The sequence below is a fragment of the Carassius gibelio genome, chromosome B22, assembly GCF_023724105.1.
Source record: "Carassius gibelio isolate Cgi1373 ecotype wild population from Czech Republic chromosome B22, carGib1.2-hapl.c, whole genome shotgun sequence".
NCBI classification, from domain to species: domain Eukaryota; kingdom Metazoa; phylum Chordata; class Actinopteri; order Cypriniformes; family Cyprinidae; genus Carassius; species Carassius gibelio.
Genome location: NC_068417.1, coordinates 169339 through 192679, shown reverse-complemented (window position 1 = coordinate 192679; position 23341 = coordinate 169339). Strand labels below are relative to the sequence as shown.

At 37.7% G+C, this 23341-nt stretch overlaps 2 protein-coding genes and 1 long non-coding RNA gene across 10 annotated transcripts in view; 2 read left to right on the top strand and 1 right to left on the bottom strand.

Moving 5' to 3' along the window:
- Window positions 1-23341, bottom strand: part of LOC127987544 (ribonuclease inhibitor-like) — a 58221-nt gene that overhangs the window by 13819 nt on the left and 21061 nt on the right. The window lies entirely within an intron of this gene.
- On the top strand, window positions 736-13219 carry LOC127987545 (ribonuclease inhibitor-like). Of its 2 annotated transcripts, XM_052589906.1 has the most exons (7): window positions 736-1244; window positions 4296-4466; window positions 7486-7662; window positions 8143-8319; window positions 8643-8816; window positions 11313-11474; window positions 12579-13219. In XM_052589906.1, the coding sequence occupies exons 1-7, from the start codon at window positions 1042-1044 to the stop codon at window positions 12583-12585; spliced, it is 1071 nt and encodes a 356-aa protein (XP_052445866.1). In that variant the 5' UTR covers window positions 736-1041; the 3' UTR covers window positions 12586-13219. The 2 variants fall into 2 exon arrangements, with proteins under 2 accessions (XP_052445866.1, XP_052445867.1); XM_052589907.1 differs by lacking the exon at window positions 7486-7662 and having other exon boundaries at window positions 738-1244.
- On the top strand, window positions 16967-23174 carry LOC127987547 (uncharacterized). Of its 7 annotated transcripts, none has more exons than XR_008161247.1 (8): window positions 16967-16991; window positions 17715-20218; window positions 20851-20985; window positions 21109-21245; window positions 21471-21559; window positions 21646-22222; window positions 22431-22583; window positions 22764-23174. It is a non-coding gene; the product is annotated as an uncharacterized LOC127987547 (long non-coding RNA). The 7 variants fall into 7 exon arrangements; XR_008161252.1 differs by having other exon boundaries at window positions 16975-16991; window positions 17715-17832; XR_008161249.1 differs by having other exon boundaries at window positions 17715-20985; window positions 21118-21245.

Genomic DNA, 23341 nt, shown 5'->3' with positions numbered 1-23341 from the left:
GCAAGTTCAAGTCAGTCTTTTGTTCTTCTTGATCAAGAGTGGTATTCTGCAAGATGTCTCCACATTAAAGCTATACTTGTGTAGTGTTCTTCTTACACACTGCATTGAAATGGTTTTACTCCTTTTATCGTGTCATCTTGCAAGTCTTGGCCTGTACATTGCAGGTTTTTCTCAGTTGCTCTCATTAAACATTTTATGATATTGTGGTTTTTCTTCAACACCCTAAAAAGGTTTTCTGGTACAACACTCTTTAAGCTAAGGAATATGGCTGAGAGTTTTTAATGTCTTGGAAATATTCTTACAGCCTTTACAGACTTTCTAAAGTAATACAGTTATTTATTCTCTATAACTTCTCTATAGCGTTGTGTGATCTCTGTTGACTTTGCCATTTTTGCTACTCAACTTCAGCACATGCATGGGTTAACTCTGTGTATGTGTAACAGCTCAAGCTAATTCTGTTTTTAATAGAGATTCTAAAGACTTTATTGTGTTTTTATTCCCCACAATGCAAATAAGAGATAAGAGATACTCCACTCCAAAATGAAAATTTACCCCCATGTCGTTCCAAACACATAAAAGCTTTGTTCGTCTTTGGAACACAATTTAAGATATTTTGGATGAAAACCTGGAGGATTTAGACTGCCAAGTAAAACTTGTGACATAGCTCTGTTATTAAATCTTATTAAATCTTATAACTCCAAAATAATACATTATATAAGATTATATATTGACATTATGACTTAAAGTCAGTGAACTGTTATAGATGCAGTTTAGAGTTTATCCTGGATCTTCAGAAAAGCTTGTATTTCTAAAGTACTGCAGTCTCCGAGGGGTTGAGTAATTTTGATTGCAACTGTAGGTTATAATTGTGGAAAATTAAAACTGCAAAAATTAAAAATAGCATTTGTTGTAGTTTGAGTTCACCAGTATAGAACTTTAACCAGCTTTACTGTGAAAAGAGTCAATTCAGGTCAAAAATCCTTTAGTGCATCTTTTTATTTTCTTCATTCTAGAACATGTACTTTTGTGACAATCTGTGTTATGAGGAAGAATAACATGTTTTCTAATAGACTTTCAGACTGCAGTATCACTGAAGAAGGTTATAAAGCTCTGTCTTCAGCTCTGAGATCAAACCCTTCACACCTGATAGAGCTGGATCTCACAGGAAATGATCCTGGAGAATCAGGAGTGAAGCAGCTCAGTGATTTACTACAGGATCCAAACTATCAACTCAAGACACTGAGGTGAGACCTGATGAAATTATGAAAAATAAATGATACACGTGAACTATATAATTTGACTAATTTAGTAAGGTATACAATTCGTTACATCAAAAATTTTCAAAATGATCAAACATTGAAGATCAGATGCTGCAGCTGCTGTTGTTTTGATGATAAATGTCTGCACAGTTTAGTTGTATTAAAAGTTGCAGGTTAAGCAAACATTTTGTGTCAGTAGATGTGCTGGTGTTCAGTAGTTTGGGGCCTCAATTAACATTTATGATTGTGTTAAAAACATATTCAGTGTGATTTATTATCCTGATTGTTTAAATGTTACTGAATGCACTGTACATTCAGATTCACAACACTGTATATCACTGATCTAGAATAGAGAACTGGATTGATCATGACATCATGAATGTAAAGCCACCGCACCGCCATATTAGTAATCCCTAGTGTGTGTAAACATTCTATTGAATTAATAGGAAATTGTATGATTTTAATGAAAAACATCACATAACAAGTCAGCGTTTTTAAATCTGAACTATCCCTGTACATTCTTACAATGCAAACACTTAAGGGAATTTTCCCTACTTATTTAAAAGCTACGTTCATTACAGTGGCGAACATCATGAACACTCTCTCTTTCATTCTGAAATCTGAAGAAAGATTTATGCTTCGTATACACGTATCTTTATTCGCCTTGAACAGTTATTCATTGTTTATATAATTTTGTTATAGTGTTTTTATTCGTACAGTAGCTGCTAACTGCAAATGTTTCAACAATGATTTCGTTAACAGCATTCATTTTGAAGCAGGTAATGATTTAAGTGGTGGTTAAATTATTATTAATTTAGAATGCAATATTTTACATGGAAACAGTAGCTAATGCTAGTAAACCTATGCGTGATCTTGGAGAGTCAGAAATAGATGTTGCTCAATCAGGACATTAAAATTATACACATCATAATTTATTCAGAGAAATAACTGAATACAGACATCAAGTCAAGTCACCTTTATTTTTATAGCGCTTTATACAAAATGCATTGCGTCAAAGCAACTGAACAACATTAATTAGGAAAACAGTGTGTCAATAATGCAAAAAAAAAAAAAATTACATACATGAAGCTTTATTTCAGGATGGTAAATTAAGCTTTTCATTTCGGTATTGAGCAATTTTAGAGGGGTCATATAATGACAAGTTGATATGATTCTTTAGAGCCTTAATGAAAAGTCTGTAACATAGTTTTTTTTTTTTTTTAATTTCTCAATGTTAGTGTAAAAAAACACCTTTTTTACCCTTTCAAAAACAGCTCTTTTCAAAACAGGCTGGTTTGTTGGATTCTCCTTTAATGCTAATGAGCTCTGCTGACTCCGCCCCTTTCTTATGATCTGCTCTCTGAGAGACTGTTTACATTAGCCACATTCATAGTGAAAATTGCTAATAAGCACATTATTAGGAAAGGCTATTTTCAATGATTCCTAAATACATTATACTCACTGCTGGAGGCTGGATTATGAAGGATTCACATGAACATAAACGCAATTAGATCAAGGGCGCATTTCTTTCATTTCTCCAACCATAAGTTAATCCTCTGCGATTTCAGTCACTCTGATGTCGGGAGTAAACAACTACTGCTATGTTCATTATAATATCTAACAACAAATTTGGACTCGATCACTTAGGAGTCATGCTCGTCTGCATCTCAGGCTGATGACGGCTCACTCATGGCGGGTCTGAGGTAAGACAAGTCCAGTCAGTGCTGAAACGCTGCTGTCAATCAAACAATCATGGGAGGGGCCTCCAACCGTGTGACGTCACATGGTCAGAGTGCTCGATTAGAAAAAGGGGAAAACATTTAAAAAGATTACAGAAAAACCACTTGGTGGATTTTTATCATTATAGGGTGGTTGTGTACACACAATGGCAACACATTTCAGTTCAAACAACTTGTAAGAGTGCATGTAGCATTATATGACCCTTTTAACAGAAGCTATTGCATTATTCCTTGTATATTCAAATCAGTTTCTGATACTAATAGGTTCATATTTAATAATTCCTGAATAATTACGTACATAAAGAAATAGGTAATTGATCCAACACAAAATATAGCCTGTGTCCTCAGTGTGCAGCAGACACACACACCTAAACGGTTAAAATATATCCTTATCTTGCCCAAAAATACCAAAAACACTGCAGATAACATGAAGTAAAAATGAATTTACATACACGCATCATAAAAAATAATCCTGTTTGACTGATTTGTTTTAAATCGGGTGATTTTAGGTCAGCGGTTTGCTCGTGACTCAATGGTGCTCTCTGCTGGTAGAGAATAGTAAGATGGCTGATCAAACACTTCTGTTGGCTTCACTGCCTTTTGGCAGTTTAGAACGTAATGAGTGATCCAGTCATATATAGATCAGTGCTGTAGATCTACTACAGCAGATCTATCACAGACCACAAACATGTGATGTGTGTCAGGAGAGGATCAGTGATATCGCGCGCGCGCGCGCACACACACACACACACACACACACACACACACACACACGCACACACACACACACACTCACACCTGTCTGAACCTGCAGTTCCTCTCATAATGAGCAGAATTACTGTTGCATTAACACAGACATCAGTTAAATAAAACTATCCAGAGATGATGTGAACCCAGATCATGTTCTCTGTTAGTGGATCAACATCCAGTGTTTGGTGAACTCTGCTACATAATAATAGGAAGAGTCGGCATCAAAAGATCAACTAAATATATCACTATGAATGCTTAGCAGTCACAAGCTAGTTATCTCTTTGCTAACTTTCCTCGTCTCCTGCTTAAAACCCAGAAAGATCTTCAGATGCTTGAGAATCATGATCTAGTGAGCTTTTGACCCTGAGTTTATTTTAAATAATTTACTTTTGACTTTTGTCTTTCTTAAAAACATTTGTGTATTTAAATGTTGAACTGTTTAAAGTTGAAATACAGATTTTTGTTACAAACAATGTTTGATGATCTTTAAATGTTTTGTGATGTAATGCACACTGAATTGATTCCAGCTTCATCTCCTCTTCTGCAGGTTTTTGGGTCCTGCTGCAGATGAAGGCTGTCAGTATGTGACTGGAATTGTGGGTAAAAACCCGTTACTCCTGAGAGAGCTGGATCTGAGTGGACATAAACTAGGAGACACAGGAGTGAATCAGATCTCTGCTCTACTGCAGGATAAACACTGTACACTCAACACACTGAAGTGAGTATCTTACATCATTTCACATGTTACATGACTAGTAATGTTACAGTCCTCTATTTTAATTCTCATTTGAGTCCGACCCCACTTTATAAAGCTGAGAAGAGCCAGGACATTTTTAATATAACTCTGATTATATTTGTCTGAAAGAAGAAATTCATAAACATCTAGGATGTCTTGAGGGGGAGTAAATCATGGGGTAATTTTCATTTTTGGGTGAAATATCTCTTTAAATGCACAGGGGGTGAAGAAAATAATGTGAACACATTAGAAATAGCCAGTAGAGCCCTGCACGGGCCTTAAATCTAGGCCCGAGCCCGGCCCTGGTCCGAGACGCTCAGGCCCTAGCCCGACCCGTGTCCGACAGCTCATCAGAATTATCAGCCCGAGTCCGGCCCGAGCCCGTGTTTTTATTTATTTATTTTATTACACAGCGGAAGCCTGCCCTATTTGCAGCAATTAAAAAAGGGGTCAGTTTTGTGTTATGTTTCTTTTCATTTCTTTATCAAGTTAGTTTAGAAAAATGTTTGAAGCATTTAAAAAAAAAATGACGATTAACGTTAAACAGCCGAGCCGACAGCAAGTAGCCTAAAACATATTTAATCAATTAAACCTGTCAAATAAACGCTAATACTTTACTTGGCTACAATAAAATCCATAGATATAAAACACTTCAAGAATATCACACAGACAGTTAATTTAATAAATGTTTATTTATTAAACCACAGTGAGTAAAAAAAAAAAAAAAAAAAAAAATGAAATACTGAGGCAGTCTCGCAACAGCGCTCGCAAACGAAATGAGAAATGAATCTAAACAAAATAAATTAATTAAAAACAAACTTGCAGGTTATCTTACCTCAAAAATGCACCACAGAACATGTCCATTCTTTTTTCCATTAGTTTCCAACAGTTAAACAAAAATAAAGTCAAATTAAAAGTTAGAACAGTCTCTTACAGAGCATCGTGGAGAAAAAGAATAGGCTCCAGAGTGGAAGGTTTTAACCCCGTCCTCCTGTCTTCTATCACTCTTCCCGCTGCGCTGCTGCTGCTGGCGGGACACTAAACACAGAGCGAGCCAGTCTTGACAGTCGCGGTAGCAGGGTCTCGTGCTGTTTCCACCATAGCAGCACATCTCGTCCATCACCTTCCATGTTGTGATTGAGGCGCATATATTGCTGTACTTCATCGTCGTCATCCTCGTCCTGCTCCACAATGTTTTCAAACTCGGCCAGCGCTCTCTTCTTTGATGCGTGGCCCGCAGCAACAGGTGCAGACGCAGAAATGCATGCTCGCCGCTACATGAATCATCATTTTATAATTATAAGTTGGCCAACTAGGCTATTATTAATACATTAATTTAGAGGCATGTAATAGCTACTACTACAATAAGTGGATATAAGTGAAGTATAATCGTGACGGAAAAGCGTGCGTGCGTGAGACTGTAATGTCAGTATGTCAGTTTAATTATAACGGGTTGAATTATCAGATTATGAAAGTTATGAGGTTATGAAATGTCTTTCTATATTTGTTTTTCTATCGTCGACGTCAACTTCTATTTTTTTTTTTTAATTAATGTGTAAAAATATAAATAGAAGGATGACCCAAAAAGGCCCGAGGCCCGGCCCGCATGTGAGCTATAACGTGAAAATTGGCCCGAAGGGCATAAATAAGTCGGGGCCCGTCGGGCTCGGGCTGAAATGCAGGGCTCTAATAGCCAGTATTTTATTAATATTTACCATCGTTTACCATTAATACAGCTTAGAATAGATTCATACAACTTTTGAATAGACTTCAGTTAAATTCTGTCTCTAACTTCTGCTGTGACTGCTGAATGTGATCATGTTTACTGACTACAAACTGAGGATTGAAGACTAATTTAAAAAAATATATTATTTGTGTGTATGTGTTTGCATGTTTCTATATTTAAATGTAATTTCATAAAGGCAGGGTCAGTCTGGTTTCCACTGTCACTTCTGGGGCTTGATCGTCCAGGCTTCCTCTGGGACAACGGCCAGGGTTTTTTGGCCAACTGGGTCTCTGAGTTTAGGTTAGAGGAGGTTATGAATGAAGGTGACTTGTAAAGTTGTGTAATCTAAACATTTGAAAGTTCTGCTAATACAGCAGGTCAAATACACAACCCAATATCCAATCATTTCAGTTAATACCAAAAATACACAAACATTTCTCTTTTATCCAGTGGGACAGAACTGTTTTCATTGTGTTTATTAATGGGACACAACAGAATAGTTCTGTGCTGCTGTATCTGAACATATTCATAGTGTTTATTGATGCTTCATATCATCTCTCTGTCATCAAACACCAGATTAATGAATGTGAAACACAACTGAACAGAACCGGTCCAGACTGGGCTTTATTCTGTGCAGGCATTGCTTCTTCAGTCTGACCTGTTTCAGAGAAATATTACTGTACTTCACATCTACACACACAGACAAACCTACAGTTTTATTTAGATGTGCAAAGTTGAATCTGTGTAGCAAAGCTGATCACGTCACTGGACAGAGCAGAGAGAATGCATTTACGTTGTAGTGATGTGCAGACCAGAATCAGTTTAAACACAAATACACAGCAGTCAGGACTTTTATTTTAGACAATATGCTCCGTTTTAGACAAAAGATGAAATAAGAATTATATGACAGGAATAAAAAGATATTAAAGATTTTAACACCTTTCACACAAGGTTATTAGGTATTAAAACTTCATTGTATTTCTATCAAGAATCAGCACAAATTATACATAAATCATGAGAAGTGTCAATTATTTGATTAAATGAACAAGTTTCAAAGACCAAATTGTGGAAAATTATCCAAAGATGTTCAGACACTCTTCCTCTGTTTTTTGTTTTATCAAGACATTGTGACTTTATTAAATATTTTTTTTTTAATCTTCTCTCTTTCTCTCAATGTAGGTTAAGAGACTGTGATTTGACAGATGAAGGTTGTTCTGCTGTGACTTCATGAACATAACGTGTCTGATTCATTGTGTTTTCTCTTTCTGTCTTCAGTCTGTGTGGATGCAGTATTACAGAGAAACAGTGTCTCATCCTGACTTCAGCTCTGAAATCAAACCCATCACACCTGAGAAAACTAAACCTGAGCGGGAATGAGCTACTAGGAGACTCTGGAGTGAAACACCTCAGTGATCTACTGATGAACACACAATTCAAGCTGGAGAAACTACAGTTAGTTCCTGACCTGCAGTTTTGTTTTGTTTTTAAAGCGGTCTCACTCAGACATGCATCACAATAAGAACAAAATATGATCACAAAATTTTGTACTTGTTGACTGTACACTACAATCTTAAAATATCTTCAATTAAATATTAATTTCTGAACAGAATTGTCTTTATTTGTTACTTTTAAAATTAATTTGAACATTTTAATATTATTTTTAAGATGCTTCTGTAGTTGATCCTGTATCTTAATTACATTATATATCACAAACCTCTTTTTTTTTTTTTTTGGTCTGACTAAAGATTCTCTAGACTTGAAATGTAACTAATATCCTCAATATCCTAGTTTTTTTATGGCTGTGTAATTATAATTTTTTTCAGGTTTCGGCAACATATTATTTATTACACTGTATGGTGTTAACAGATGATGAATTACTCACACATGAACATAACGTGTCTGATTCATTGTGTTTTCTCTTTCTGTCTTCAGTCTGTGTGGATGCAGTATTACAGAGAAACAGTGTCTCATCCTGACTTCAGCTCTGAAATCAAACCCATCACACCTGAGAGAACTGGACCTGAGCTGTAATGAACTACTAGGAGACTCTGGAGTGAAACACCTCAGTGATCTACTGATGAACACACAATTCAAGCTGGAGAAACTAGAGTTAGAATCATTATACTCTACAGCAGTTACACTCAGATTAAAGATTACTGTTTACTTTCAGGAAAAGGAAAGGAAAGAATGTGACGTGTGGCCAAATATAGTGTCCCATACTCTGAACATGTGCTCTGCATTTAACACACACACACACACAAACACACACACACACACACACACACACACACACACCTGCGGTTGGGGTTCAGTTCTTGCTCGAGGGTCTCATCTCAGTCAATCACCGGAGATCACAGCAATCCAGTTCATTGAATTACTCCCACATGAACATAACGTATCTGATTCATTGTGTTTTCTCTTTCTGTCTTCAGTCTGTGTGGATGCAGATTTACAGAGAAACAGTGTCTCATCCTGACTTCAGCTCTGAAATCAAACCCATCACACCTGAGAGAACTGAACCTGGGCTGGAATCAAATAAAAAACACAGGACTGAATCACTTATGTGACGTACTGAAGGATTCACGCTGTAAACTGGAGAGATTGAGGTCAGTAACATTCACAGACAAGAATCAAAATGATGAAAATCACTTTGTTTAACTCTTATGTGCTGTTCAAGGTCTTTTGAGACCCCAAATGATGTTTGCTGAAATAAAAACAAATGTTCCCTTTATCCAAATGTCATGAGACTTTGTACGGTTGTCAACACTTGGAAGATCTACAAATAGAAAATTACATTGGATTGATATCTGGTTGTGTGTTAGTGTGAAAAAAAAAACTCTCTGGAGACCCACATTGAAATGAATGAGGAAATGATCAAATCAATACTTTCTCTTCTTAATTTATCAAATAAAATCAATAAATACACCACAATTCAGACCACAAAATACACAAAAGTGAAGTGCACAATGCAGAATGATTAAACTCTCATATAAATGATGTTACATAATTAGACATAATGTCTGTCACAACACAGAAAACACACACAGTCTGAAGAGGAGACACCAGCAGATCCGCGTGTGGCGAGTGGGGCGGGGCCGAGAGGCGTGGGAACGAGGAGTGAGGCCAGGTGTAGTGATTGGAGATGAGCTACACCTGAGCCCCACCGCTAGTATCGAGTCCCACGTAGGAGATGGAAGGATATAAAACTGGAGTGACGACCGTGAAGGACGAGAGAGGACCAGGCCTGGGATATTATTTTATGTTTGCTTTTTATTTATGCGCACCAGTCGGCCGTGAGGGGCTGGTGCGCCGTTTTGTATTTATTTTTGAATATTAAAATGAGTTTTGATTGTGCGCCGGTTCCCGCCTCCTTCTTCCCGATGATCAGGAAGTTCATATTATTACAGTGGTGCCGAAACCCGGGAGAAGGAGGGACGCGCTGCTGAAGATCCCTCGCAGCTGTGGTGAATCCGCGGTGCCCTCGAGCTGGCGAGGTATGTGCCGCCATGGACGCTCGAGGCGGTGGGCTGGAGCGAGTTGCCGGGGACGGGCGAGCTCGCTGCCGACCGCCCACGACAAGGAGGGGCGGCTGCCGTCCGTGAGGGAGCGGAGGAGTCGGCGCCGTTCGCCAGGGGGCCGGAGCCTGCCGCCTCCGTGACGGAATCCGGAGGGGCAGGGAACGGGGGACTCCTGCCGCTGCCCAAAATCGGAGGAGCCGTCGCCGTCCACCGGGCGGCGGAGGAGTGTCGTGCCGTCCGCCGAGGGCCGTCCAGTGCCACCGCCGGGCACCGCAGAGGAGATCACCCAGCCGGTGGAGGGCCGAGCAGCAGTGCGTCTGGGAACCGGATTTTTTTTTTTTCCTCTCTCCCCTCTCTCGTCCTTGTCGCTCCTCCTTCCATCTCCTTTTCTCTCGCCTCGTCTGTCCTACCCCCAGGTTCCCGCAGGTCCCCGTGAGCGGTCTCCCCCGGAGGGAAGGGGGGGGGGGGGAGTAGAGCGCAGTCTCGGGAGTACCCCCCGGCCTGCGAGGGGCGATGGGGGTATGTGGGGAGTGGGGCGGGGCCGAGAGGCATGGGAACGAGGAGTGAGGCCAGGTGTAGTGATTGGAGATGAGCTACACCTGAGCCCCACCGCTAGTATCGAGTCCCACGTAGGAGATGGAAGGATATAAAACTGGAGTGACGACCGTGAAGGACGAGAGAGGACCAGGCCTGGGATATTATTTTATGTTTGCTTTTTATTTATGCGCACCAGTCGGCCGTGAGGGGCTGGTGCGCCGTTTTGTATTTATTTTTGAATATTAAAATGAGTTTTGATTGTGCGCCGGTTCCCGCCTCCTTCTTCCCGATGATCAGGAAGTTCATATTATTACACCGCGATTGGGGAAAACACACACGCCATGTTATCCCCATTAATCACAATTAGGAATGAGACTTAATAAAGTGAATTTTACATAAAAAGCTCTTTTTATATAAAAAACTATTGAAAAATATATTTTTAATTAATACATTTTATACATTTACAAAATATCATAAATCCTTCAAAAAACTACATAAATGTAGAGTAAAAACATTAATAAATGACACATTTTGTAACAAGAAATTATCAAATCAATACTTTTTCTACTCAATTTATCAAATAAAATCAATATATCCACCACAAATCAGACCACAATATACACAAAAAATGCAGAACGATTACGCTCACATACAACCCCAAAAAAACAACCATAGACATTAATTGGAGACTACAAAAATTTTGATTTTGTTGTTACGTAATTTGTCAAAAATGTCGGAAGAGGTGACACCCTGCACTTTTAATGTATTTTTCTAAATATATTAAAAATAACATAAATACTTAAACTACACGAATGTGGAGATAAAACATTAATAAACTGAGTAAAATGTCGTTTTGTTGGCTGTGTTCTCTGGAGAGCCCAAACAGCACGAGTTTCGTCCCCAAACAAACAGCACATAAGAGTTCAACAAAACACTTTATACTCAATATCTCATGATGAATGTGTTCACATTATATTTGTGAAAGATTCTTCATCTTAATGATTTGTTTGTAAGATGATCTCTCTTCCTCTGTTTGTCTCTTTCTAGTCTTTATTACTGTGACATTACAGATGTTTCTTCTTTAACTCAGTCTTTGACGAACACAAAAGCTCTGCAGTTTCTAAAAGAGCTTGATCTGAGATATAATAAGATTGGAGACTCAAAGCAGAAGCTCATTGATGTGCTACGAGACTCAAACTGTAAACTGAGGTGAGTAAACTTCACTTTGTGATATTAAAGAGATTCATTTACCTCTGATATGTGAACAAATATATACTTTCAGATATTAGTGAAAAGAGTTTATCAAATGATCATCAAGCTTTATTTGAAAGGGTTTGTGTCTGAATGAAATGTAAAGTTTGTCACAGCTTTCTACAGCAACAGCTGCTTTATTAATGAGATCAGTAATAGTGAATCATTCGAGTTTGAAATAGATTTGTTCAGATTGTAGGAAAACGCTGGTAAAATCAGAGCAGATTCAGCTTCAGCTCACAGTCGTCCAGCATCACATGATCAATGTATCTGTCTCTTGTGTGTTTTTACTTTGACAAGCAACACGTCACATTACTTTACACTTACTTTCTGTAAGAGATAATGTACCTCCAGCCGCTTGTTATCACAGAATAAACCCGACAGGTCGATCAGGACTTGTGTCCTCCTGAAGAGACTTATTCTGTGATAACATCCGGCTGCATCTGCATTATCACACTTATTATATGCTTTCTTGACACACAAGTGAAGAATTAGACACTATTTAGATTCAGCTAAACACTTCTGCTCAGTTAGCAACAACTTGAACAACAAGACACACTTTGAACAATGTCTCCTCAAGTCTACTATTAACAGGAATCTCCTGCGGTTTGGTTTGAGGGTAAATCCAGTCAGTAACTGAGGCACAAGCTAATAGCAGTTGTGTTTGAATGAAACGAGTGAGAGCGCGGTGCTGTGATACGAGAGAAGTCAAAGAAACGCCCGACTCAAATACCGTATGACTGTGTGTTATTCTGCTGCTAATGACACACACCTAATGAATAACACACCTCCGAATGTCACCACTGGCCAATCAGAATCCAGTATTCCAGCGAGCTGTGCAATCATTTCACTTATTTACTGAGACCAACACAAACATGTTTAAACTAGAGACAAACAGCTTTAACTAGTGACACATTTAACTGAAAGATTTGTGTTTTAAGACTAAATCACATTTGTGTTTGTTCCTTGTCATTTATTAAAATGTGACTGAAGTATAGTAACAAATTGTTAATTTGTTTCACTGAACTCTGATTATCTTCTCTTCGGTTCTATCACCAAAAGTCTCTGATAGCGATCCATCACCGAAAGTCCCATCAATCACAAGAAATACCTCATTGAGTTCAATCACCGAAAGCTGATAAATGCTGTATCTCATAAAGTGATGTGTTCTTGAGAGGAGCAGTAAACATCAGCTGAAGATCCACAGAAGAGCTTCACTACAGTGTCTATGAGGAGAAATAAATGTGTGATAAATGTGTAAATGTGATCCATACAGGTGAAGAGACTGAGACTTTACAATCAAATAATGCAGCATGTGTGTTAGAAACATGATATTGAATGATTAATATTGCTTTAGTATTCAAGCAGATGATCATTGTGTTTAATGTAAAGCTGGAACAGAGGAGGAAGAAGCTCAGATGAGTCTGTCTGGCTCTTCAGTTTAATAATATTTCTATTAAACTCATTCATAATGATTCAAATGTTTAAATGTGATTGTCAAGTGCAGCTCTTAAATGTGTCAAAAGATATAAAGCAAATCTACAATGTGTGAAACTTCTCATGTTTTCGACACATTATTATTCTATTTTACTTTATATTTAGTTGTGTGTCTGTTGTTAATGTACATGTATCCAGTATATAGTCTTTGTTCTGTGGATGGAGTCTCTCCTTCATCAAATCAACTAAACATTTTCACAAGTTAACAGCATTTGTGTCTTTCACTCTCCTCTAAATACTCAAACACATTTACTCTTTTTAACACTTTTATATTTTCATGTAAAAAAAATGCCACATACAGTTAAAAACAAGTTAAAAGTTTACTTGTCTGTTTTAAGTATTATTAAACAGTTTTAAATATAGGCTAACTTGTAGACATGAAACATAAAGCATAAATAGCTAATGCATAATAACAGAAATGTTCCCATTATATGTACAGCAGGTAAAAAAAAGTCAGCATTTTTTTATTTAAATTTTTCTCAGTTAATATATTTCCAAAGGTGCTGTACTTTCTTAATTGCGCCGCATGAGTAGTTGTTGGTCAGAGATGTTTTGGAGCAGAAGATCTGCAGGGTTCTGGAGGTTCATCATGTGGAAAGTTGATAGTTAGGTAAAGTGCTTTTGTCGTTCTCTAACATTCAGATCTGTAAAGTAAGGTGGAAAGGACACAGCTCTGATACAGAGTCATTCTAGTGTTGGACCTCCACATATTGTTCAGTGTAATAAAGCTGTTTCTGCTCTTGCTAATGCGTCTCTTGATGTCATTGTCTGTCCTCCATCATGTCTAATGATGAAGCCCAGGTCTACAAACTCCTCATTTCTACAGAGGTCTGCTCCTCTACTTTAATTGCTGAGGGGTTTGAGGTGTTCAGTGTTATCATCTCTGTTTTCTGCTTGTTGATCTTGGAGTCTAGTTGTCTGAGTCCAGATGTTTTCTCTGGTGAGGGTGTAAGAACAACAGCTAATCATCAGTGAAGTCAAGATCTTCTCTGGATAATGCTCGACTTAAACAGACAAACACTTCATGAGTCAATTGTCAGCTTTCCTCACAACGGAGAGCTCAGACTCAGATGTTGATAAAATAATCTTATAATATTCATACACCAGACAGTTGAGTATCTAGAGTACAGTATGCTCAGTGTGTAGTGTGTCATTCAGGATTTCATTTGGATATAAATTAAATCCAAGCAATGGCCATTTAGTTTTATTAATGAATCTAAATGAAACCGTCAAATGGTCAGCAAATGAACTTAATGAACTTTGATGCTTGAGCAGCAAATCAGCATATTAGTATGATTTTTTTTCAGATAGCGAGCAGGACAAACAACTATGACTGGGACTGTCATACACGCACTTTAAAAACATCGAAATTTTTAAGTCAAATTAACTTAATATTTTTTAGTTCAATAAAATATATATTTTTAAGTGTCTGTTACCATACACTGTAAACCCTATTATAATAAAATGCTGCGAATGTTTAGATTTTAGTTGTCGTGTTTATGCTCGTTGTTGTGTGGAGAACGCTTCCACAAAAAGAGGTCGTTCATAGACACACTTCATGAGGATGGGGGTAAGTGCAGCAGGACGGTAGTCATTGAAGCAGGATGGAGATTGCTTCTTCGGGACTGGGATGATGGTGGTAGTTTTAAACCATGTGGGAACAACAGCCTGACTCAGTGATATGTTGAAAATGTCTGTGAAGACATCAGTGAGTTCTGCTGCACAGTCTTTCAGTACACGCCCAGGGATGTTGTCAGGACCCGGAGCTTTGCGTGCATTGATCCTGCTGAAGGATCTCCTCACACTGTCTGAGGTCAGCATCATCTTCTGTCTTCAGTCTTCTGTGCAGTGGTGCTGTTTTGTTGCTCAAAGCGAGAGAAGAAGGTGTTCAGCTCATTTAGCAGAGAGATGTTGTTGTCACAGGTCCATGGTTAGGGGCTTGTAGTCCGTAATGGTCTGTATCCCCTGCCAAAGGTTCCTAGTGTCTCTGCTGTCACTGAATTGATGAGTTATCCAACTGGAGTGCTGTCTCTTAGCCTCTCTAATGCCACGCGACAGGTTGGCCCTAGCTGTTCTCAAGCCCACCTCATCTCCAGCTCTGAAGGCAGTGTTCTGTGTCTTCAGGAGTCTGTAGACCTCCCCTGTCATCCACAGCTTCTGGCTGGCCCGGACAGTGATGGTTTTTGTGACCATTACATCATCAATACACTTATTGATGTAGGCAGTGACAGTCTCTGAGTACTCCTGGAGGTCAGTGGTGTTATTGCATGTGGCAGCCTGCTTAAACATGTCCCAGTCAGTTGTGTTGAAGCAGTCCTGAAGAACCTCTGATGATCCTTCTGGCCACACTTTAATCTGTTTTTGAACTGGTTTGGCGACTTTAATGAGTGGTCTGTATGCAGGCATTAGCATGACAGTGATGTGGTCTGAAGCTCCGAGGGGGGGGGGGGGGGATAGGGCTTTGTAAGCTCCTCTCTGTGTGGTGTAAACAAAGTCCAAAATGTTATTACCTCATGTTGGAGAGTTAATGTGTTGGTGTATTTTTGCAAACACACTCTTTAGGTCAGCATGGTTGAAATCCCCAGCAATGATGAGAAAAGCATCAGGGTGTGCTGTCTGCTGCTCACTGATGTGCTGGTACAGTTCATTTAGTGCGTCGTTCCTGTTGCTGATGATGTTGAACAGGGGAATGTACACCGAAATGAGCAGTATAGCAATATATTCCCTCGGCAGATAGAACGGACGGCACTTAACAATCATAAACTCCACCAGGGGTGAGCAGTGTTTGCAGATCACAAGAGTATCGCTTAGCCTAGCCCGGATACCTCCGCGCTTCCCCCTCTTCTGCTTCCTCTCACACCGCTTGTGGTGCCTCCGCTGTGGGCGAGATGCAGTAGTGGGGGTCGGTGATGGTGAAGGTCTCCGTAGCAGACCAAGATCCCGTAGCTGTTCCGCGTGCTCAGAGTTTAACTGTAAAAATGCGGTTCTGCCCACATCGAGCAGAAACTCGCGACTGTATGCGTGCTTACAGACGGGTAGACGCAATGACGACGTACAAAAACTCTGTGACTCACAAGACAAAAAACATGAAAACACCGTTCTGTCCGGACAGAGAGAAGCCGCTGCGTGTGGACGCGCCGCCATCTTGTTTAGAATGTGTGTGTGTGAAACTGATATTGATAATAAAACTACTACTTTTTTCAACTGTTATATTTATCTAGCAGTAATGATACATAATCACCTGATAAATGGCTGTTTACAGTCCTGCAATACTAACAGTTTAATTTTTCAGTTTGTTTGTGCACCCACAAAAGTGTTTTTTAGCACCAGCCTTCACTGATTCACATGTTATAGAAACGAAAATGATGGTGTATAAAATGTATTTTTATAATCATTTATAATATTCAGGAGAAAGTCTGTGAAATGAGGGGCATAAACTGAAAAGAAGAGGTTTTGTTCTCTCTTAGAAGAGGACACACTGGACTGAATCAGACACTGTTCAAAACAGACAAACATCAACAGGTTTGTGTGAAAACTGTGAGGAAACTGAGTCAGTGTTACGTGTGTTATTGAAGTGGAGGAAATATGAGGAGGAAAGAAGGGAAATGATTCAAATGATAAAGACAGACATTGTAAACATTAATGATCAGAAGCTTTAAGAAGGAAGTACTTGAGTTCAAACATCTCATGATTTACCTAAAAAATACAGGATTGATGGAAAGAATATGATTAATTTCTAAATTTCCACGTTTATCATACAGTGCTCCACGCTCTAGTCTCGTAAGTGGTATTAATGCACCTTTAACATTAGTTGTCAGCCACCAATCAAATAAAAAAAGAAGCTTTTCTACAAGCAAAATCCTGACCCATACTTTATTCCAGTTGGTGGCGGTAATGCAACAGTTTGGCTGCAACCCGCAAATAAACACCGAAGAAGAAGAAGTAGAGCCGAGCCGATGACGTCAGCGGTTTTCTAAGGTGAGTAGTTCACTATTTTCACGCAGTTGTAAAATCCTCTTTACATAGAAAACGGTAAGATGTGGGAATACTCTGATGTTATGAACGCGGTAAATAACATTATAAATGTGTTCAGATTCATAAGGACAGATCACAATGTTTGATAAAGATGTGTTTCTCTCAGCAAACAGTCAGAATAAAGTGAGCTGATCTGCTGCTGATCCTGAATGTCTTGTTTAATGAGTGTTTATAGTCTGAGACTCATCAATATTATCAGCTGATCAAAATCCTCTTTATTTCATGATAATAGATCCTGTTTTCACCTCATTCATTACACTGATGACTTCAGATCTGTTCATTGACACATTAAGATCATTTTATTGCTGTGAAGATCAGAAAACAACACGGTTATCAGTTATTGTGACATTACAAGATGAAACTATCACAACAGCATTTATTCATTAGTCTGTGATAAACCATGTTTCATATAAAACACAAAACTAAAACACATTCAGTTCAACTCAGTTCAGTGGTGCTTTATTTGTACCTTGCAAATTTGAAAAAATGATATTTCTAAGTGTGTTTATTCTTCCACTTTTTAAATTCTTATATTGCTTATATTTGGTATCTTTTAAAAAAAATTTCTTATATATTTGTGTGTCTGTATATTAATGAAAGAGAAGATTAATAATAATAAAAGAATATAAATATAATAAAAAAATACTTTTTTTATTATCTTACAAGTACGAGCATCAAAGCATCATGAAGAAGATACATCTGCAGAGACAGAGTTTACTGAAGAACAGAGAGAACATGAGAGATCTAGAACCCTGCAGAACCAAACACACTGAAGAACAAACAGGTTGTGTTTATTCTTCATCCTTCAGTAATGAGGCTCAAAAATGTTTGTGTGTGTATATGTGGATTTCATCAGTGGCGGGTCACATGTTCACTCCTACTATGATGTTTCTGATTTTATTACATTCAGTGTAAACAGTGATTTATAACGGATCAGTAACAACAAGATCACAGTTGAAGTTCACACAGTCTGTCTGAGAGAGAATCTCCTGGAGAAATCAAAACAAATGAACACAGCTGCACACAGAAGAAACATAACCCATACAGCCCAATTAAGCAACATGACACGACCAAATTTAACATTTTAAAGCGTTGAAATTAGTAGTTCATATACATGTTAGTTCAATATTTGATATATTGTCAAAGTTGACTGTTTTTGCTCCATTTGGTTAATGAAAACGCTTCCAAACGCTTCTCTGAGCAACACACAGCAGTGTTTCGTTACTGAAGGATTCGTGTTTGTGAATTTTGAATCATTTGAGTCAATGATTCAGTTCTCCATTTATAAAGACATGCCCTGTGTCTCAATGTTCATACTATCATCCTAAATAGTGTGTGAGATTAGAAGAAGTGTATAGAAATATAATGCAGACACCAGTTAAATGTCCTTGTTAGTTTTTATCATATTTAGTCAACCTTATCCTGTTTAGTTTTAGTCGACTGAAAGTCTCAACATTTTAGTCTAGTTTTAGTCAATGAAAACTTGACATTTTAGCAGCAAGATTATTATTAATTAACCACACAGCAGTATTAAGTTTGGCAGCCATTTTTTAATTCAGTCTTAGTTTTACTCAAATGTACATTTTAATTATCATATTTAGTCAACCCTGTCCTGTTTTTGTTTAGTCAAGTTTAAGAAAATGAAAAGTATGAGCATTTTAGTCAGGTTGTATAACGGCTAAACCGATCAGAATTATTTTTGCTCTAAATTATAATCGTAAAGTTTGTTGTTATTTGAGAAATGTACTTTTGTGTTTCAGGTATTGCTCTTTCACCAGTAAACACAAAGCAACAGAATGTGGACTCATACAAATGGTTTATTTAACCTCATGTAATGTGCTGATTTATTAGGCTTTTTATTATAGAAAATAACACCAAAGACTTATGCACTCAGTCTGTCTATAATATGAAAACTGGTGAAACAAAGAAAAATATGATAACAGCGAAATCCCTAATAGTTATTAGACTATTTCTAAACTGCAGCATTGCATTGTCAGTGACAGCATTTGAAGATTGATTTATAAAAATCATTTCAGGTTTAAGAAGTGTTTCAACATTGCATCAGCTACTGATGAACACATTGATTTTATTTAAATAATCACTCTGTTGATTATTTAACCATGTGTTACTTTGTATTTGGAAGGCGTTTGTCTTTGAAACACATTAAAACACACAAATTCACAAACTTTTGTCATCTGATCCTCTTTCACCAAATATATTTACTTGAAGTACCCCTGAGATTTAAAATATATATATTTTAATAATTATCACATTTGCATGTTCATGATTCTTTGATGTTGGTTATGTCCACATGACATGCAGGTAAACAAATTAAATGTTAAACTTTTTTAGTAAGATTTTATTTTGATTGGTTTTAAAATTATTTATTTTAATGTATCCTTTTTTATGATTTAATTAATTAGCTTTTTATTAAAGTCACAAACCCTAGTTTGGGAAACCTTGATGTAATGTTTAATGCACTTCATGTTAATAACAACAAATGGAATATATATATTTATTAGTCATGGGCCGGTATGAGATTTTGATGGTATGATAACCTTAAGCAAACATATCACGGTTTCACAGTATTGTTCTTACAGCTCTGAAATGATTGAGAATCATGAGTCAGTTCGGGAGTTCGGAGCGAGTTCGCGGATCATTTGAGTCAGTTCGGGAGTTCAAAGCCGGTTCGCGAATCATTTGAGTCAGTTTGGGGATCGCGAATCATTTGAATCAGTTCGGGAGTTCGTAGCGGGATCGCGAATCATTTGAATCAGTTCGGGAGTTCGTAGCGGGATCGCGAATCATTTGAGTCAGTTCGGGAGTTCGAAGCGGCTTCGCGAATCATTTGAATCAGTTCGGGAGTTCGGAGCGGTTTCGTGAATCATTTGAGTCGGTTCGGGAGTTCAAAGCGGGTTCGCGAATCATTTGAGTCAGTTTGGAGATCGCGAATCATACACAGCAAAAATTGGAGTTTATTTCAACACCCAAAGAGTAATTTTAACACATTCAGAGTAAAATGGTGTTTGGTGTTGGAGTTATTTCACAGAGTTGATCATCATTGTTAAACAAACTCCACAGAGACGTAATTAGACTCCGCCCACGCATTTCCAATCGTCGCTGGTGAAATCCATGAAGACGTTGCCATTATCCTCGTGTGGCTTTGAAAGGTAAGATAAATTTAATCATACTTTTACATTTATGATTGGTGCTTATTCAGTAGAGAATGTACAGCATAACGTGCTATGGAGCACTGTGCATAAACGTATATTAGGCTGTGTGTGTGCATTCGCTTCCACATTTCAAGTTAACGTACATCGTGGCAGCGGTTTACGCTCGAGCTTTTCGATTTAACAGCTTGGTCTCTAATAAATATGCTTTACCGAATTAATAAAACGAGCGATCTTTTACAAAGCCTCGTTTATTGCCATCGTCGACGTGATTAGCTTCGTTAGCTAGCTAAGTTACTGTACGAACAGCAGAAGTATGTGAAGCTGGACTGCATTTAAGAGAGGTTTAACTTTATGCAATTTCACATCAAAGGTTGTTTTTTTTTCTTACTCCTTTAAAATAACTAAGAATTTGATTAAAATCTGATAAATTCTGTTTATTGTGTTGTTGCCTCATTTCTGTATTTGCCTTTATCACATACTTTTCTGTAGAAGGGGATGTATTGATAAAATAAAAATTATTCATATTTACATTTTGCTTGCATCATAAAAAAAAACATGTTTTCGGATCAGACATTTGTTGTGAAGCAAGAAAGGGCGTCAACTTAAATATTTTTTTCTTCTTTTTTCAGTCATTGAGAAATTTTGCTTGCCACCTAATGCAAAAGTTACATACAAGGATGCAACAGGGACAGAAGTCGATGCAGAAATATTCAGCGACCTCATTGGACAAGGCAATGTGGTGCTGACTGTTTTCTCAAATGATGGTGAGCTTTATTGAATGTGTATGTTGTGTTATCAAGCAACTCTGGATAAATATGATAAATTGGCTATTTCTGATTCTTGTGCTGGTCATCACAATATTTGTAATATTTTAATACTTTATTTAGAATTCTCAGACTCTTTGTCTTCCATATCTGAGAAGTCTGACAAAAGCAACAGTTCAAGTGCATCGACTGTAATCTTTCATGAGGTCCCTAACAAGAGACAAAGAAAAGAGGACACACCTGCACTGTCTGCAAAACGGGTTAGAACAAAGCTTTTTATGTCCTTTTGTGTCCTAAAGGTTCTGTTCACCCAGAAATGAAAATTATCCAAAATATATATAAAAAAATTAACCCCTTTGAGTCTGTGTTAATTAATGAATCACCAAGGTCATTTTTTATTTTAATTTATTATTATTAACTTTTTATAAAAAAATTAGCTGCACGACCATTGTATAAATTAAGACCAATTTGATATCTTCTCTTAGGCAACTCCCTACTTAAGCTATCGGAGAACAGTATGCTGTTTGCATAGTGATACTGTTCCCTCAAAGATCCATATTCCAAGAAAGGCTACGTAAGTCATCGTCTGCATGACCCTTTCATGTTATAATTGCAATGTTATGATATCGATATCTGACATAGAAATGTGATTCTTTTAAGGAACACTTTTATGATGCTGCAAGCAACATAGGATACATTGCTTGGCATATGAAAACAGTCCACAGGAAGATGAGACGAGGATCTTTGCCACTAGACAGCCCTCATGATGTTTCTCCAGGAGGCCCAAAATGCCAAAAAGCTACTAATTTTGAAGGGCAACTTGATGGGAGTTCTTGCAGAGAGGCCATGTCTTTGCTCAGCCAAACCACAGAGAATTCCCTAATATTCCAAAAGATGAGAGAGACCTTTCAGCATCGCCAAGAGCTTATTAAAGATCCAGGCTCTAGTGTTGATATCCTCTCCACATTCCCATGATTCATAGATACAAAAGGAATAACATGTTTTCACAAGAATTCAATTTGAGAACATTGTTTATAGTTTAATATCTTCTTAAAGGTTGGTCAAGACTTCACTCTCCTGTTTAACACTGAGACATCCTCCAGGCTGCTTCAGAAGAGGGACACACTCTTCAGGCCAAATGTCATTAAAGACACCAAGCAACTTACTTCAACAGCAGAGATGAGTCAGTTGTTGCTCTCAGCAGAATGTCCTGAAGGAAGTGACCTTCATGAGACAAGTAAGTCATATTTGATTTGCTTGTTTTTACACATCTGCTATATTTGCAGTTACAATATATTTTGTTTTGATAACTTGCACTACATAAAATCTTTAAAAAGACTACATTAACCAGGTGAATGTTTAAAATGCTTTCTATTCTTCAACTTAAAATATTTAATTAGAAGGTTTAGAATAATTAATTCATGTGTTGTTGTTTTTTTGTTTAGTTTTTTCTTCATGTGAATTTCGTCTTTAGTTTACGACCGGGAAATGGCATCCCTTCTTTAACTGATACATCTCCTTCCACCATCACCAGGAGGAGTGAAGTCTCCAAAAACAGTCCATGTGATGCTGCTGAAAGACTTGTAATCTTTCATAAGGTATTGACATTTTAATATTGTGTTTTGGTTTGCTCTAACATGGAGATTTAAAATCATTCATATGCATTCTCATATTGCACCAGCCGTTGAGTTTCTTTGAACAGTCACTTTTATACTGTTGTTTTTTCTAACTGGACATTATGTTTGTGTCTAATATTCAATGTTCATTTTTAATTTTAGTCATGCTGCAGTTTGGAGGAGCCCCTCAACAACATCCAGCATCAGCATCCCTACCTCCTTGCTGTTGGACGCCAGAAAAGCAAGACTGAGTGCTTCTACATCATCTTGGATAAGCATCTCATCCCATGCCAGGCAAACCGCTCCCTTGGAGCATTTGATGAACTTTTCAAGGCACATTTTGAGTTAAATTTGTCCTATGATGGTGCACTTCTGAACTTTTTTACACATTCCTGCAGACAACAGTGTATAACATTGATGAAAGTAAAATGAGTCTCCCAGGGTTGGAGATTTGAGAGTAGTATGATGTTGACAGAATGCTAATTTATTTGTCAAAAAGAGCACCCAGACAGTCAACAGTTGATTTCATATTTAAGAGGTGAGAATTACAAATAAACAAGTCATTGGCAAAAATTTTGTGTGCTGTTGTTTATTTAACACTATTTTGTATATCTTTGGAGACTGTACAGATTTAACCACCTAAAACATGCAACTCTGAACAGTGTTGTTTTTCTGTATCCCTTTTAATGTTATTTTAACACTTTTTTTGGAGACAAATTGGTAACTCAGGGATTGTGTTA

Bases quoted from the DNA above. Each gene is read 5' to 3' on its own strand.
- LOC127987545 (XM_052589906.1), top strand. From the start codon at position 1,042: ATGAGGAAGAATAACATGTTTTCTAATAGACTTTCAGACTGCAGTATC. The intron at 4,467-7,485 runs GTGAGTATCTTA...TTCTGTCTTCAG, and splicing joins TGTACACTCAACACACTGAA to TCTGTGTGGATGCAGTATTA. The intron at 8,817-11,312 runs GTCAGTAACATT...GTCTCTTTCTAG, and splicing joins TGTAAACTGGAGAGATTGAG to TCTTTATTACTGTGACATTA.